Source organism: Canis aureus, chromosome 29 (genome assembly GCF_053574225.1).
Source record: "Canis aureus isolate CA01 chromosome 29, VMU_Caureus_v.1.0, whole genome shotgun sequence".
Taxonomy (NCBI): domain Eukaryota; kingdom Metazoa; phylum Chordata; class Mammalia; order Carnivora; family Canidae; genus Canis; species Canis aureus.
The window spans coordinates 32,552,963-32,569,106 of record NC_135639.1 but is presented as its reverse complement, the minus strand read 5'-3'; the positions used below and the strand labels follow the sequence as shown (position 1 = coordinate 32,569,106).

Here is a 16,144-nt window from a genome sequence, read left to right as displayed (position 1 = left end):
TTATATAGAGGAGATTATTTTTCCCTTCACAGTGGCACAAAAAGATTAAAAAATACACAGAAAGCCCTCCCACAGTACCTGGCAAAAAGTCAGCCCTCAAAACACAAATTACATTTCATTCTAATTAGATGCACGCACATACAGATTTGGGAGCTTAAAAATGACTTATACAGTTGGAATAAATAAATAAATTCTCTGATGATCAAAAGACAATGTATTAAAAAAAATGACAGTGTATTTAGATGCTGAAAGAAACCATATCACAAGAAGTACAAAATCATTACAGTTGAGCATCTACAAGCAGCCAGATAAAACTCCCCTGCTCCACAGTAGAGAAAGCAACCTTCCTGCCATCAGCCTTGTATGCATAAAATAAGCTCCTAGTCGCTGGGTGCTGAACCAAAGCCCAGTCCAGCACGTCTTCAGAGCCCTATATCATGGTAGCTATTAACAACAGCAGGCTATTAAAATTATTGTATTTATTCAGCTGGTTAGCAGTACTGTTGTCAGCTATTTACACGTCTCTGTGACTGGACTGCTAATTCCCGGGACACCAGAACCCTGTTTTATATACTTCATAATACTGCACAGAGCCTAGCATGAGACTGATGAGTGAATAATAGAGGCTAAATGAACAGTAAAATGCCGTGACAGATACTTGAGGGTCCCTACCTTAGTCCAACATACTGTGGCCCCAGAAGCCAGAGAAGTCTCTACACCAGTGGTTCTGAACAGGCATCTGTGAGCATGCCAGGCACCAGGAAAGATTTCCTAAAATTCAGAGACCAGGCTCTTCCCCAACGCTGCAGAAGGCACATCTCCAGGTACAGGGCCTCAGGAGACCCTGCTCTATGTCCCTGGTTAAAACCCACTTCTTCAAACTGAAGCAGCAGTTCTAAAATTCATTCTGTGCATCAGAATGATGTGGAAGGCTGACTCAAGGCCCTGCAGCTTGCTGGGCCTCCCCACCAGTTTCTAATTCAGTGGGCCTGAGGTAGGGTCCATGAATTTGCATTTCTAACAAGTTCTCAGGTGCCACTGATGCTACTGGCCCAGGAAACACATTGAGAACCACTGGACAAGAGCAAGAAAATGGTCTTCTGTATAAGGTGAGGGGGTGAAGAAAGTCATCCTGTAGCTGCAGCCAGGCTGGGCAATCCTGGGGCTGACAAATGAGGGGTCTGGTTCTCTTGTTCTTTTAGAAAATAAGTCCCCATATGTTGACCTAAAATTGATATGAATTCAAATAAGGGGCATTTATAATTGGTTAAGATGGTAAATTGTATATTTTGTCCACAATTACGTATACCGTCCCTACCCTTGCCACACATCCCAGTAGGATCGGTGATTCTCTACTGGGGGTGATTTTGCCCCTCAGGGAAGTTTTGGTTGTCACAACTAAAGAGCAGTGCTTCTGGCCACTGGGTGGAGGCCAGGGGTGCTGCTCAATGTCCTAAAATGCACAGAACAGCCCCACAACAAGGACTTATGTGGCCCCAAATGCCTATAGCACCAAGCTGAGAAACCTTGTTTGGTCCTGTCCCCATGTAGCTTCCAACCTCTGCCTAAAAACAGCAAGGCCCCAAGAGTGACACCTCCCTCTGCTGGGCTCCTGGAATGGGAAGACTCATGGAGCTACGCCCAGCCTTGCCAAACTGGGCCAATCCATAGCCCGATTGGCAGCCCCCATAGAACATGAACAAGAAATGCATCCTGCAGCCCACTGCTGGCTAATGCAAGCTGACAGCTGGCTGGGGATATTTTGATGCCTTATGGAGACTGGTAAGAGGGAATATTTAAAAGCAGCCCATTTTAAATGTCCTATCATGGATGTTGATGGCATGGTCTCTCAGGGTTCCCCCATTAATGCAGGGATGCATCCTGCGCCAAGAAACTGATCGACACAGATGTCCATCTGGAGACACAGGAGAATGGGCAGATGTCAGGAGGCTCCAGAGTTTCCATTGTTTTCAGCCAGAAGCTCTACAGTTAGGCTTAGGCTTGGGGCCCAGTCCCCATCCCGCCTCCCCCCGTCAGGTGTCTTTGGTGCTTTGGTAATCCCCAAGTCCAAGTACGTTTTTGCCTTCCCAAACCTTCCTCCCTTCCTTAGCCACAGTCCCAACTTTGTTACAGACTTTTTTGTGTTGTAATTTTAAAAAATACTGCATTGAAGTATCATTTTTGTCTTGATTATTGAGGTTTTTGGTGACTCCTTAAATTCTATACCCAAGGCAAATGCCTCCCTCTTTGTCACCCTAATCCTGGCTCCCTACAGGGATCTCAGAAAGGCCTGGGTGGCCAACATCATGACTCAGGCATCCCAAACAGTCTCATCCTCATGTGCGGGCTCCTGCTGCTGGAGCCACCCGGGCTGCCTACCCTGGGAAAGAAGGAAATGCAGCATCTCTGTGGCATCTCTGCATACCCAGATGGCTTGGAAGGGAAACTGACTGCCCAGGGAACCAGCTCAGTGAGGTTGTGGTCTCAGATGATGGGGCTGTTTTTCACATAATTCATTTGATCAGCAGAAAATTTACCAGAAAAGCGTTGCATTTGCAAGAGGGCAGGAGAGAAGGAAGGAAGAATATGAGAGCCCAACTTGGTAGGAGAATCCATATCTCTTTTTCAAATAAAGAGAAGTAACTGGATGAAACCGGAGCCAGAGGGCAGCCCCGGTGGCGCAGCGGTTTAGCGCCATGCCACCTGCAGCCCGGGGTGTGATCCTGGAGACCTGGGATCGAGTCCCACGTCGGGCTTCCTGCAAGGAGCCTGTTTCTCCCTCTGCCTGTGTCTCTGCCTCTCTCTCTCTGAATAAATAAATAAATATTTGAAAAAAAATTAAAAATGACACACACACACACAAAAACGGAGCCAGAGCGTGGTGGTGGTGGGGGGCCACCTGGTTGGCTCAGTCAGTAGAGCATAGACTCTTGATCTCAGGTCATGAGTTTAAGCCCCAGGATAGGTGTAGATATGTTTTTTTAACAAAGAAAGAAAAACAAACAAACTGGGCACAGCTTGAGAAGAGGCAGCTGTGTGCAGGACATAGCCAACCAGCAGCAGTGTGTTCAGCCCCGCAGCTCCACCTGCTGGCTCCATTTTCTTTTCTCACTTATAGACAATACTGCAAACCCAAAGAAATTTCATTTTGTCCTTCTGAACAAGCTTACAGTAAAAATATTAGCCCCCTTTAGACTCCGGGAAGCTACAAAAATTTCCAAATTTCTCTTTTTTCTGTGGAAACTTGCACGTCAAAGCTTTCTGGGAAAAAAAAGTGAAAATGCCTTCAGTAAAGCCCCTTTTTAATCCACTTTTTCTCTATCCACTTCACTGCTCAACCACCTTCCGTTGGTCCACATTATCAAAGAACCCAATTCATGGTCCTTAAGCAGCTGGTGGTCTTCCAGGATGGGACTCCAGGATGTGAGGATTCTCCTGCAGCCCTGGATACCTTGATACTTCCTGAGCATGTCATCTCAGAGCCCCTGGTGCCCACTGTGTTTTCTCAGTCCTTGATGCCTCCTTCTAAGTTTCCTCTTGTTAAAAGTCCCCTTAAATGGACGAACGGATGATAAACAAGATGTGCTATAGGCACATTGTAGAATATTCAGCCTTCAAAAGGAAGGAAATGCTGACACCTGTTACCACATGGATGAGCCTCCAGGACATGATGCTTAGTGAAACAAGCCAGTCATCAAAGGCAAATGCCATAAGATTCTACTCCCAGGAAGTGCCTGAAGTAGTCAAATTCATGGAAACAAAGTAGAATAGTTGTTTCCACAGGCTGGGGGTAGGGGCTCTGAGGAGCTAGTGTTCAATGGGTACAGAACTTCAGTTCTGCAAGACAGAGTTCTGTGGGTGGGCAGTGCTCATGACTGCACAATGGTATGGATGTAACTACTGCCACCAAACTTACACTTAAATATGTTCAAGACAGTCAATCTTATGTTAGCTATAGGTCACCACAATTTAAAGAAAAAAAAAGTATCCTTGTTCCCTGCAAATTTGGCATTTCATCCAGAGCAAGATAAAGTTTGAGAAACCTCGGGCCCTTTCACCTAGTCCAGAGGCTGAATTTCACCCAAAATAAGAAGACCCACGTTTTCGGAGGTTTGTTGGCAAACCCTGCTGCAGCCAAGCCTCCCATGTGGGCCTCACTGACAGTGGGCCTGGCGCTTTCCATGCACCATTTCCCTTAACACTCTAAACTGTCTGTAAAGTAGCCATTTATTAACCTCCCTCCTGGGACATGTGCAGAAATTAGGGCTAAGAGAGATGGGCAGCCTGCTTGGGGTCTCTACGTCACAGGCAGAGACCAGATGCCGGTGCTGCTGGAGCACTGCTGCTTCATGAACCTGAGGCCTTCCTGAAATACGGTAGCCCTCACTGAGCGCTTTGTTACGGACCAGACACTGCTCTGAACTTCGACCATTTCATCTCAAATAAAAATAGGCATTTGCGCTCCTTCCCCCGAGAGCCTTCTGCATGTATGTGATGGATGTATGGACTGGAACTTATACTGTTCTATTCAGTAAAAATTTACTGCAACTACATATTAAGAGATATGGAAGAGACTATAAAATCCATTATCTCCTTTCTTTTTAGCAAAATTTTTATTTTCTTTGGAACAAGAAGATATCCATCCCAAGGAGGAAAGAACTATAATTCCCAGACTCTCCTGCAACTAGATGTGGCCATGTGACCAAATTCTGGTCATGTGAAATGGAATGCTAGTGTGGGACTTCTGGGAAAGAAGCAGCTGGCGTGTCTGAAAGGAGGAATCCCTGCTTAGCTTCTTCCTTCCCAGTGCCTGGATGTGGTCATGATGGCTGGAGCACCAGCTGCCAACCAGGGCCGTGAGATAATTTTGAGAATGGAAGCCATGGGTTTGGTAGATGGAGAACAAGATGGAATGAGTTCAGATCTTGATGAGCATGGAACTGCCATATCAGGGCAGCTTGGTGAGTCTGGGCTTTAGGTCCTTCTCTACGATATGAGGGCATTTGACTAGATGTGTTCTGCACTGTCTATGTCTGAGTTTGGGCTAGAATGGACTGACTTTTCCTCCCTTAATTGAAGGGTTTTGCACCCACTGAATCAGAGTAGAATAAGTTGTGGTTTCTCATGTTTGATAAAACTGTCATCCTCCAGGGTTGGTCCCGAAATCACTTGACAGCCCTAATACTGGAACTTAATACAGACTATGACTCATTCCTTCCAAAATGCACAGGTACAACAAGCAAAGGGGGGAAATTGCTGGTAAAACAATATCCATTTAGCATAAAAAGAGAACTTTTCCTGTAACTTCCTGTGCTTATAAATTGCCAATTTTTCTAAGGTACACCCACCCAAGTGGGGAGGAAGCCTGGGTCTGGGTTTGTTCAGTAGGGAACTCTCAGCTCATGAAGAACTCCCAGGAAGCCAAACCTGGAGCTGGGGGTCAGGGAGAAGGAGGTTCCTCTGGCAGGGGGTGCTGGGCTGTGGCTCCCACTGGCAGCTCAGAGCAAGCAAGTTGCTCCTTTCCTTGGGGTGGGGTGAAGCAGGTTTCACTGCACGCCTTGGGAAAGGGGGAGAGAACAGGGAAGGGAGGCCTCTGGGGAAGCACCTGAGCCTCAGGGAAGGCCAGAGACACAGGGGGGAGGGTGGTGCTGTGGGCCATGCAGAGCCGTACATCAGAGTGCACACTTGGGACAAGCTGAGGCTGGCCTAGTGCCTCTTGACAAGGTCTGAAAACAAAATCAGAGGCATGAAGCACCTCCTGCGTGCTGGTCACGCTGGCAGGTGTTGGTGCTGTGCAGGACCTGGATCCTCATGCCAACTTTAGAGGACAGTACTTCTGCCCCTGACTGACCAAAGAGAAAACAGGCCCAGAAAGGTCACACAAGGAGGATGTGGCCAAAATGGGGGTTCTCTGGCTCTCATCAGTCCATCTACCCAAGAGCAAGAACAAATGCACCACCCAGCAGCTTCACTGTGTTGCTGATTCCTTTTCGTTCTGCTTGCCACGGCCACGGCCTTCGCCCAGTCACACACATCAGCCACCACAGAATCATGGGGTATGGGCTCAAATCAAACCAATGGACAACAGACAGACGAACAGAATCCCACCACAGGCAAGCTCACCCTGATGTCAGCCTCCTAAACTCATGTAATAGGAAACAGCTGGCCAGGTGTATTTGGAAGCTCATGCTCTCTCTCTCTCTCTCTCTCTCTCTCTCTCTCTCAGAGCTTTTAGCATTTTAAAAGCCATGCTTTCCAACATGCTTCTTCCACCCACTCAGGACTGTATTCACCTTTGTTTCAGCTACGAATGACCCTGACCTGGGTCTTGCCCAAGTCTCTGACCTCATGCATGCATGCAGGGCTGATTACCTTTCTCCTCAGACTCTAAGATTTCCTGCAATACCAGGAATGAAGTGGATTGCTTGGGGGGCTCATTTAACTCCTGTTTCTCTTGAAGCATCTTGTAAACTTCAGATTCTTTGTCGATGACGAGTCCACTTGGAGGCTGAGAATGGTCTAAGCTGTAAAGAATGTTTGGAAATTCATTAGGACATGTCAGAAGTTAGAAAAATTTCACCCCCTTCCATGAAGACACCCCTGAATCAAAGGGGGGGCTAGAAATGATCCCATTGGACAAAGCCCTCTCTGAACGTAGCCACAGACCGCCTGCCACTATTATGAGGTGTCCGTAGTCTGGGCTGGCTGTTGCTTCAATGTAGTAAGAGGCCATTTTCCCCAAATAGTTTCAGTAATTTGATTACTTTTTGGCCTAATCCCATGGAATGGGAATGCTGTGCTTCTTTCTTAATTACATAAACAACATTACGTCAAAAGAAGATTTAGAAGAGGAAAAATGTTAGCCACAACCTGACCACTAAAAGTTCGGCTGGGTCCCCTCGGTATGGGCCGCACGCATTCTTCTCACGGAGCAGAAATCAGTGTTCTTTCTTCCTGATGATATCAACGTGTTTCGACGTGATACCAGTGGGTTTCTATCTCCACAAACTCTCACAGAAACTCTCTGGGCACCTCACCGACAACTCAGAGAGCAGCTCCCAGGGTGGCGGCAAGGATGAAAAACACAAGTGCCCGGAAGCAGTAAGTGCTGTCCGATGGAAGGGAGGGGCCGAGGCCTGAGCTCAAGACCCCAGGCCAGGACAAGGCAGGCCGAGCGAGGGCCACTTGCCCCCAGAGCCCATTTTCCAGGCCACGGGCCTCTGCTGCGTGCTCTCAGAAGGGGTAAAAGGGAAGGAGACTCCAGTCAACTACTTGCACAGTGTGTCCTGAACCCCCCGGGGCTCAGCACCACCACCTCCACCACGTGGCCAAGCTGCTACTGCTGACCAGCACAACGGACCACCTTTGTCACCTGTCCCTGAGCTGCCATTCTTAGCGCCGAGACAGTCTTATTTCCAAACAGTGATCTATTAAACACAAGAATTGCACAGTGTCGTGATGGGCTTCCAAGGGTTCTCATCTGACTTAGAATCAAATACTTACAGTTTTAATAACAAAATGCAAGTTTAATCAATTTCATCTCCTTTGGAGTAAATACTCATTACAGAATGTAGAAAGGCCCTGAAGAATGTGGCTTCCCTCTCCAAACACATGGCCTGCCAGCCCTTGCTTGCTTGGCTCTAGTCACATCAACCTCTGTGCTGTTTCCAGAACACAGGCAGCCTCAGAGCCTCTGCACTTACTGCTCCTTGTGCTTGGAGGGCTCTCTCTCCAGATTGCCCCAGGGCAGCCGCATTCCCCTCCCCATCTCTGTTCAGATGTCCCTCCTCAGAGAGGCCCCCCCTTCCCATCCCACCCCTGCCCTCACTCTATGGCACCTTCCCCTGTTGTCTCTCACCCCTGTCCCACTGACTCTACATGCATCTGACGGTTTCTTCACTGCCTTTCTCCCTTCAGACAGTGAGCCCCATGAGGACAGGTCTTGGTCTGTCTTGTTCACCAGCACAGTCCCATTCCTGGATCAGTGCCTGGCACAGGGCCAGGGCTTAGCAGGTACGAGGGGAGTAAAGGGAAAAGGCCAAATATATCAATTTGCTCCACCCTATCCCTACTCCTATGGCATCACAGGGGAGCCTATAGGGCAGCAGGACCTCCTAGGGGTATGCCGGGGCTGGAGGGTAGGGTGGTGGGGATTGGCAGCCCGGCCTCCTGGGCCCAGATCCCTCCTGCTTCTCAGCCTCAGCTGCTTTTTCAGAAGCTGCCACTCTCTAGGGAAGAGAAACAGTAGGCCTGATGGGGCCAAAGAGCAAACGTCAGGGGGCGATGCAGTGTACCGATGCAGATGCAGATGGTAGGTTTGTGCCCAAGCACATGGTAATCTGTGGGCAACAGAGCTCTGTGCTGCCCAGCCCGCCAGGCCACCTCCCAGGTTTAAGGAGCAGGAGGCAGCGGCCCCAGCAGTCTTCCTCAGCAAGCCTAACTACTCTGTCTTTGGAGCTGAAGCCACTTTTACAAGTGCAAGTGAATTACGCCACTGACATTTACTCACTCGCTGCCCACCCACCCGCCCATTGTGTCATTTGTTCACGTTCCCTTTTAAAAAGAAAACAGGTATATGGATAATTATAGAGATAATTCTCCTCAGGTTACTTCTCCTTCTCTCTCTCTCTCTCTCTCTCTCTGTCTGTCTCTTTCCCGGTCAGCCTCCCTGGGACACTTGGGGTACTCAGGTCCCAGCTGGAAGCAGAGTCAGCTGCATCAGTGAAAGCTCGAAGAGTGAAAATGCTATGCTGCTGCCAGGGAAGGTCAGATGGAAGTAGGGAGACTCATCAGCGGGTCACTCATGCTGGCTGCGGTGGGGGGAAGGGAAGCCAGCCACCAGCCCCGTCCACTGCTGCTGGTTGGTCCCTGCCTTTGTCTCTCTCCCTCCTACCCACAGGGGCCTGTGGGAGCCCCCCCTCCCCCAGGCAGGTGATGGGCCACCTGGACGAGCGGTCTGAGGTGGACTCGAGTAGAGTCCAGTGTCCCCACTCTGCCTCTGAGACACATGAGGTTACTCGAGGCTACTCCTCAGCGCTGGACGGGGGAGAGGTCTGGCTGCCCACGTGGCCCCCACCGCCGTCGCTGGGGCTGAGTGGTAGCCTTGTTACTGCTCAGTGGTGGGCCGGGTCCTCTCTTCCTACCAGGCTTTTTCTTTTTCAAGATTTTATTTATTTATTCATGAGAGACACAAAGAGAGAGGGAGAGGCAGAGACACAGGCAGAGGGAGGAGCAGGCTCCATGGGCAGCCCGGGTGGCTCAGCAGTTTAGCGCCGCCTTCAGCCCAGGTTGTGATCCTGGAGACCCGGGATCGAGTCCCGCGTCGGGGTTCCTGCATGAAGCCTGCTTCTCCCTCTGCTTGTGTCTCTGCCTCTCTCTCTCTCTCTCTGTGTCTCTCATGAATAAATAAATAAAATCTTTTTAAAAAGCTTTAAAAAAAAAAAAAAAAAGCAGGCTCCATGCAGGGAGCCCAACATGGGGCTCGATCTCAGGTCCCCAGGATCAGATCCAGGGCTAAAGGCAACGCTAAACCGCTGAGCCACCAGGGCTGCCCAGGCCACCAGGATTTTTCCGTCTCGGCTGCATAGGGCTGAAACTTGGACCTTTTCCGATGCCACCCTGGCAGGTCCTCATGATCCTGGTCACAGCCTGGTGAGGGTGGAAGTCTGGACGGCCTGCTTGTCTTAGTTGGGATTTATAGACACATCATCGAGTTGCTGCACAGGTGCTGGCTCAAGTTTTAGAAAAATTAAAGAGCCCCTCCCATCTCCATTCTGGCCACCTCATTGTTTCAACGGAATGGATTTTCATCCCAGGGTTGTTGTGTGGATCCTGTCCCAGAGCCAGGAGTCTGAGTCACCCAGGCATCCTGGAGCTGTCTGTCTTTTGAAGGAGTTTTGTTTGATTAAAAGCTTGTATCTTATTAAATGGTGAAGACTGGGGATGCCTGGGTGGCTCAGTGGTTGAGCATCTGCCTTTAGCTCCGGTTGTGATCCCTGAGGTCTCGGGATCAAGTCTCATGTCAGGCATCCCTTGAGGAGCCTGCTTCCCCCTCTGCCTCTCTCTTTGTGTCTCTCATGAATAAATAAAATCTTTTTTAAAAATGGTGAAGACTGAGTTCAGAAGAATGTGGTAACTTTCAGCGACCCCCTCTCCTTTTTTCCTGGTGACTCAGTCACATCCATTATATTTTTGAACCCTTATCACGAGAATCCTTTCTTCCATTGTTCTCACCATATGTGAAAAATGAGAATGATTTTCTTTTTCCTCCATTTCTTAGGCATGTTTTGTTCTGGAATTACTTTTTAACATATTCAGGATATTATTTTTATTTTTGTTTTGTTTTTAAAGAAGATATTGATTTTTTTTAATCCCAGTATATTTAAGTGTCCCCTTAATCCCCATCACTTGTTTCCCCCATCCTCTCACTCCCCCACCTCCTCCCCTCTGGTAACCATCAGTTCCTTCTCTCTAAGTTATGAGTTTTTTGGTTTGTCCTTTTTATTCTTTGTTTTGTTAATGATACTATTTTTTTTTAAAGATTTTTTTTAATTTATTCACGAGAGAGAGAGAAAGAGAGAGAGAGGGAGGCAGAGACACAGGCAGAGGGAGAAGCAGGCTCCATGCAGGGAGCCTGACGTGGGACTTGATCCTGGGTCTCCAGGATCAGGTCCTGGGCTGAAGGTGGCGCCACACCACTGAGCCACCCAGGTTGCCCAAGGAATGGATATTGAATGTGCTTTATAAATTGTCAAATGGTAGAGTAATATAATCAGTACTTCAAAATAAATAGTAAATTGTTTTCCTTTTTTTTTTTAATCACAGAAACATATTATAGGATTATTTGTTGGAAGAGTACATGATGACCTTGTGGTTTGAGTTTTGTCATTTTTAGTGTTCCCCTGGTGGCTTCCAGACATAACAACATACACCAAAGGGGAAGAATTCTCCCAAGAACATTCCAGGGTCTGATCTTGATTTTAAAATAGTTCTAAGTGTAATAGGAAAAATGATTTATCAAAAAGAATGTAATATATTTACATAGGGCAAGCTCAGAACTCAGGACCCACAGAGAGAGACATACAAATCAAATAACAGGGCTGAACAGGTGGTCCAAGAGGAAGACCATGGCCCTTGGTGGAGACCGCTCGTCCAGGTAGCCCATCACCTGCCTGGGGGAGGGGGGGCTCCCACAGGCCCCTGTGGGTAGGAGGGAGAGAGACAAAGGCAGGGACCAACCAGCAGCAGTGGACGGGGCTGGTGGCTGGCTTCCCTTCCCCCCACCGCAGCCAGCATGAGTGACCCGCTGATGAGTCTCCCTACTTCCATTTGACCTTCCCTGGCAGAAGCATAGCATTTTCACTCTTCGAGCTTTCACTGATGCAGCTGACTCTGCTTCCAGCTGGGACCTGAGTACCCCAAGTGTCCCAGGGAGGCTGACCGGGAAAGAGACAGAGAGAGAGAGAGAGAGAGAGAGAAGGAGAAGTAACCTGAGGAGAATTATCTCTATAATTATCCATATACCTGTTTTCTTTTTAAAAGGGAACGTGAACAAATGGCACAATGGGCGGGTGGGTGGGCAGCGAGTGAGTAAATGTCAGTGGCGTAATTCACTTGCACTTGTAAAAGTGGCTTCAGCTCCAAAGACAGAGTAGTTAGGCTTGCTGAGGAAGACTGCTGGGGCCGCTGCCTCCTGCTCCTTAAACCTGGGAGGTGGCCTGGCGGGCTGGGCAGCACAGAGCTCTGTTGCCCACAGATTACCATGTGCTTGGGCACAAACCTACCATCTGCATCTGCATCGGTACACTGCATCGCCCCCTGACGTTTGCTCTTTGGCCCCATCAGGCCTACTGTTTCTCTTCCCTAGAGAGTGGCAGCTTCTGAAAAAGCAGCTGAGGCTGAGAAGCTACAACTGAAACAAGATATTCAAAAAAGGACTAGAAGATATGCCGATGACAAATAAACACATGAAGATGTTTGACATCTTTACCTACTAGGGAAGTGCAAATGAAAACCACAATAAGGGATCCCTGGGTGGCACAGTGGTTTGGCGCCTGCCTTTGGCCCAGGGCGCGATCCTGGAGACCCGGGATCGAATCCCACATCGGGCTCCCGGTGCATGGAGCCTGCTTCTCCCTCTGCCTATGTCTCTGCCTCTCTCTCTCTCTGTGTGACTATCATAAATAAATAAAAATTAAAAAAAAAAGAAAAAGAAAACCAAAATAAGATAATTACTATACTACTATTCAAGAATGGTTAAAATAAAAAATAGTGACAACACCAAATGTTAGAGAGGATATGGAAAAACTTGATTATGCAGACACTGTGGTAGGAATGTAAAATGGTACACTCTGCAAAACAGTTTAGCAGTTTTACAAAATTGAACATGTAACTATCTTATGACCCAGCAATTGCACTCCTGGGCACTTATCCCAAAGAGATAAAAATTTATGGTTGCACAAAAACCTATTCATAAATGTTTATAGCAGCTTTATTTATAAAAGCTGAAAACAAGACACAATCCAGATGTCTTTCAGTGGGTGAATGGTTAAACAAACTGTGGTACATCCATACCGTGGAATAAAGACAAATGGGGATAGAACAGCTAGACAGAAGATCAATAAGGAAACACAGGTATTGAACCACATTGCAGATCAATTGGATCTAACGGACATATAGAACACTATACCTCAGAACAGCAGAGTATACATTCTTCTCAAGTGCATATGGAGTATTCTCCAAGACAGATTACATGTTAGGCCACAAAAGAATCCTAAATTTATGAAGACTAAAATCACCAAGTATCTTTTCTGGCCATAATGGAATGAAGCAAAAAATCAACAGCAGAAAGAAAACTGGAAAATTCACAAAAATTAGAAATTAAACAATGCACTCCTGAACAAACAATGGGACAAAGAAGGAATCACAAGGGAAATTACAAAATATTTTGACACCAATAAAAATGAAAAAAACAACATACTAAGACTTACGGGATGTGGCAAAAGCAAAGAGGGGACTTTATAGCAATAAATACCTAATTAAAAAAGAAGAGAGATCTCAAATAAGCAAATTTTATACCTCAAGAGAAAAGAAAAAGAAGAACTACATCGAAAGTTAGCAGAAGGAAGAAAGTAATAAAGATCAGAGCAGAATGGGGATCCCTGGGTGGCTCAGGAGTTTAGCGCCTGCCTTTGGTCCAGGGCATGATCCTGGAGTCCCGGGATTGAGTCCCACTTCAGGCTCCCTGCATGAGGCCTGCTTCTCCCTCTGCCTCTGTCTCTGCCGCTCTCTCTGTCTCTCATGAATAAATAAATAAAATCTTAAAAAAAAAAAAAAAGATCAGAGCAGAAATAAAATAGTGAAGAGAAAAATAATAGGAAACCATCAACAAAACTAAGAGTTTTTTTTCAAGATCAACAAAATTGATTAACTCTTAGCTAGACTAAGAAAAAGAGGGAAGACCCAAATAACAAAAAACAGAAATGAAAGAAGAGACATTATAGTGGAGATGACAGAAATAAAAAGAGTCAAAAGAGATTATTATGAACAATATACACAAATCGGATAATCTAGAAGAAACAGATCAATCTCTAGAAACACACAACCTGCCAAAATCAAATTATGAAAGAAAAAAATCTGAACAGACCTATAATAATTAACAAGATTGACTCAGTAATCAAAAGTCTCCCAACAACAACAACAACAACAACAACAACAACAACACCAGGACCAGATGGCTTTATGGGAGAATTCTACCAAACAATTAAAGAAGAATTGACACCAGGGCACCTGGGTGGCTCAGTCAGTTGGGCATCTGACTCTTCATTTCAGCTCAGGTCATGATCCTAGGGTTGTGGGATTGAGCCCTGTGTCAGGCTCCCCATTCGGTGGGGAATCTGCTTGGGATTCTCTCTCTTCCTCCTCCCTCTCCCTTTGCCTCTCCCTTCCCCATGCTCATTCATGCTCCCTCTCTCTCCCCCGTCAAAAAATCTTTAAAAAGGAATTGACACCAATCCTTCTCAAAGTCTTCAAAATAACAGAAGAGGAGGGAATACTTTCAAACTCATTCTAAGAGGCCAACATTACCCTGATACCAAAACCAGGCAAAGATACCACAGGAATATAAAACTACAGACCAGTATCTCTAATAGTATTGATGCAAAAATCCTCAGCAAATGGAATCCAACATCACATTAAAATGATTATACACCATGACTAAGTAGGATTTATTCCTAGAATGCAAAGATGACTCAACATAAAAAAAAATCAATTAATGTAATACACTTCATTAGCAGAATGGAAGATAAAAACCACAAGATCATCTCAGTTAATCAAGAAAACACATCCCACAAAATTCAACACACTCTCATGATAAAAACCCTAAGCAAATCAGGAATAGAAGGAAATTATTTCAACATAATAAAGGTCATGCATGACAAGACCACAGCTAACATCATACTTAACAGTGAAAATCTGAAAGCTTTCCCTCTAGGCTCAGGAAAAAGACAAGGATCACTCTCATTACTTCTGTTCAACATAATATTGAAATCCTAGCCTATGCAATTAGGCAAGAAACGGAATAAAAATCATCGAAATTGGAAAAGAAGAAGTAAATTTATCTCTGTTTACAGATGGCATGATCTAATATGTGGAAAATCCTAAAGATCCACAAACAAAACAATTGTTAGAATAAAGGGATTCAGCAAAGCTGCAGAATCAATTCTGATATCAACACATGAAAATCAATTGTGTTTCTATATATTGACAATGAACAATCCACAAAGAAAATTATGAAAACAATCCCATTTCCTTTTTTTTTTTAACAATCCCATTTACAATAGCATCAAATGAGTAAAATCTGTGAGAATAAACTTAACCAAGGAGATGAAAAATCTGTACAATGAAAACTAAAAAACACTAATGAAATAAATTAAAGAGACACAAATAAATGGAAAGACATCCATGTTTATAGACTGGAAGAAATAATAATGTTAAAATATATATATTACTGAAAGCATCTCCAGAGTCAATGCTATCCCTATCAAAAACTCAATGGTGCTTTTTGCAGAAATAGAAAAAAGCATCCTAAAATTCATATGACATCTCTAAAGGACCCCAAATAGCCAAAACAATCTTGAGAAAGCAAAGCAAAACTAGGGATATCATATTTTCTAATGTCAAGACATATTACAAAGCTATAGTAACCAAAATGGTGTGGTACCTGCATAAAGACAGGCATATAGACCATGGAAGAAAATACAGAGCCCAGAAAAAAACCTGGTAAAAACCTGGTAAATATAGTCAAATGACCTTTGAAAAGGATGCCAAAAATACACAATGCAGAAAGGATAGTCTCTTCACAAAATGGTGTTGAGAAAACTGGGTATCTGTATATAAAATAATGAAAATGGACATTTATCTCATCAGATACAAAAATCAATTAAAATATGGATTAAAGACTTACTGTAAGACCTGAAACCATAAAAATGCTAGAAAAAAACAGAGGTAAAGCTTTGTGACATCAGTCTTGGTAATGATTTCTTGAACATGATACCAAAGGCACAGGCAATAAAATCAAAATTAGACAAATGGGAGTATATCAAACTAAAAAGCTTCTACATAGCAAAAGAAACGACAGGGTAAAGAGGCAATCTATGGAATAGGAAAAAATATTTACAAACATATATTTGATAAGGGGTTAATATTCAGAGTATATAAAGAGTTCCTACAACTTCAGGACAAAAAAAAAAAAAAAAACCAACCAAATCCAAATAACCTGATTTTAAAAATGGACAAAGGACTTGGACAGACATTTTTCCAAAAAGACACACATTGGCCAGCAACCATATGAAAGGATATAGAACACCTGTGACAAATAAATAAATAATCCCCAAACCAAAACAAAATACCAATAAACCACAAATGTTGGTGAGGATGAAGAAATTGGAACCCAGTGTACTGTTGGTAGGAATGTAAAATAGCACAGTGCTATAGAAAACACTATGTTGGGTTTTTTTTGTTAAGATTTTATCTATTTATTCGTAGAGACACACACACACACACAGAGAAGCAGGCTCCATGCAGGGAGCCCGACGTGGGACTCCAGGATCACACCCCAGGCTGCAGGTGGCGCTAAACCTCTGCG

At 45.2% G+C, this 16,144-nt stretch overlaps 1 protein-coding gene across 3 annotated transcripts in view; it reads right to left on the bottom strand.

Moving 5' to 3' along the window:
* PDLIM1 (PDZ and LIM domain 1) overlaps positions 1–16,144 on the bottom strand; it is a 46,780-nt gene that overhangs the window by 1,245 nt on the left and 29,391 nt on the right. For all 3 annotated transcript variants that reach the window (XM_077878314.1, XM_077878316.1, XM_077878315.1), the window contains exon 5: positions 6,373–6,524. In XM_077878314.1, coding sequence (XP_077734440.1) covers positions 6,373–6,524 — 152 coding nt within the window. The remainder of the gene's footprint in view (positions 1–6,372; positions 6,525–16,144) is intronic.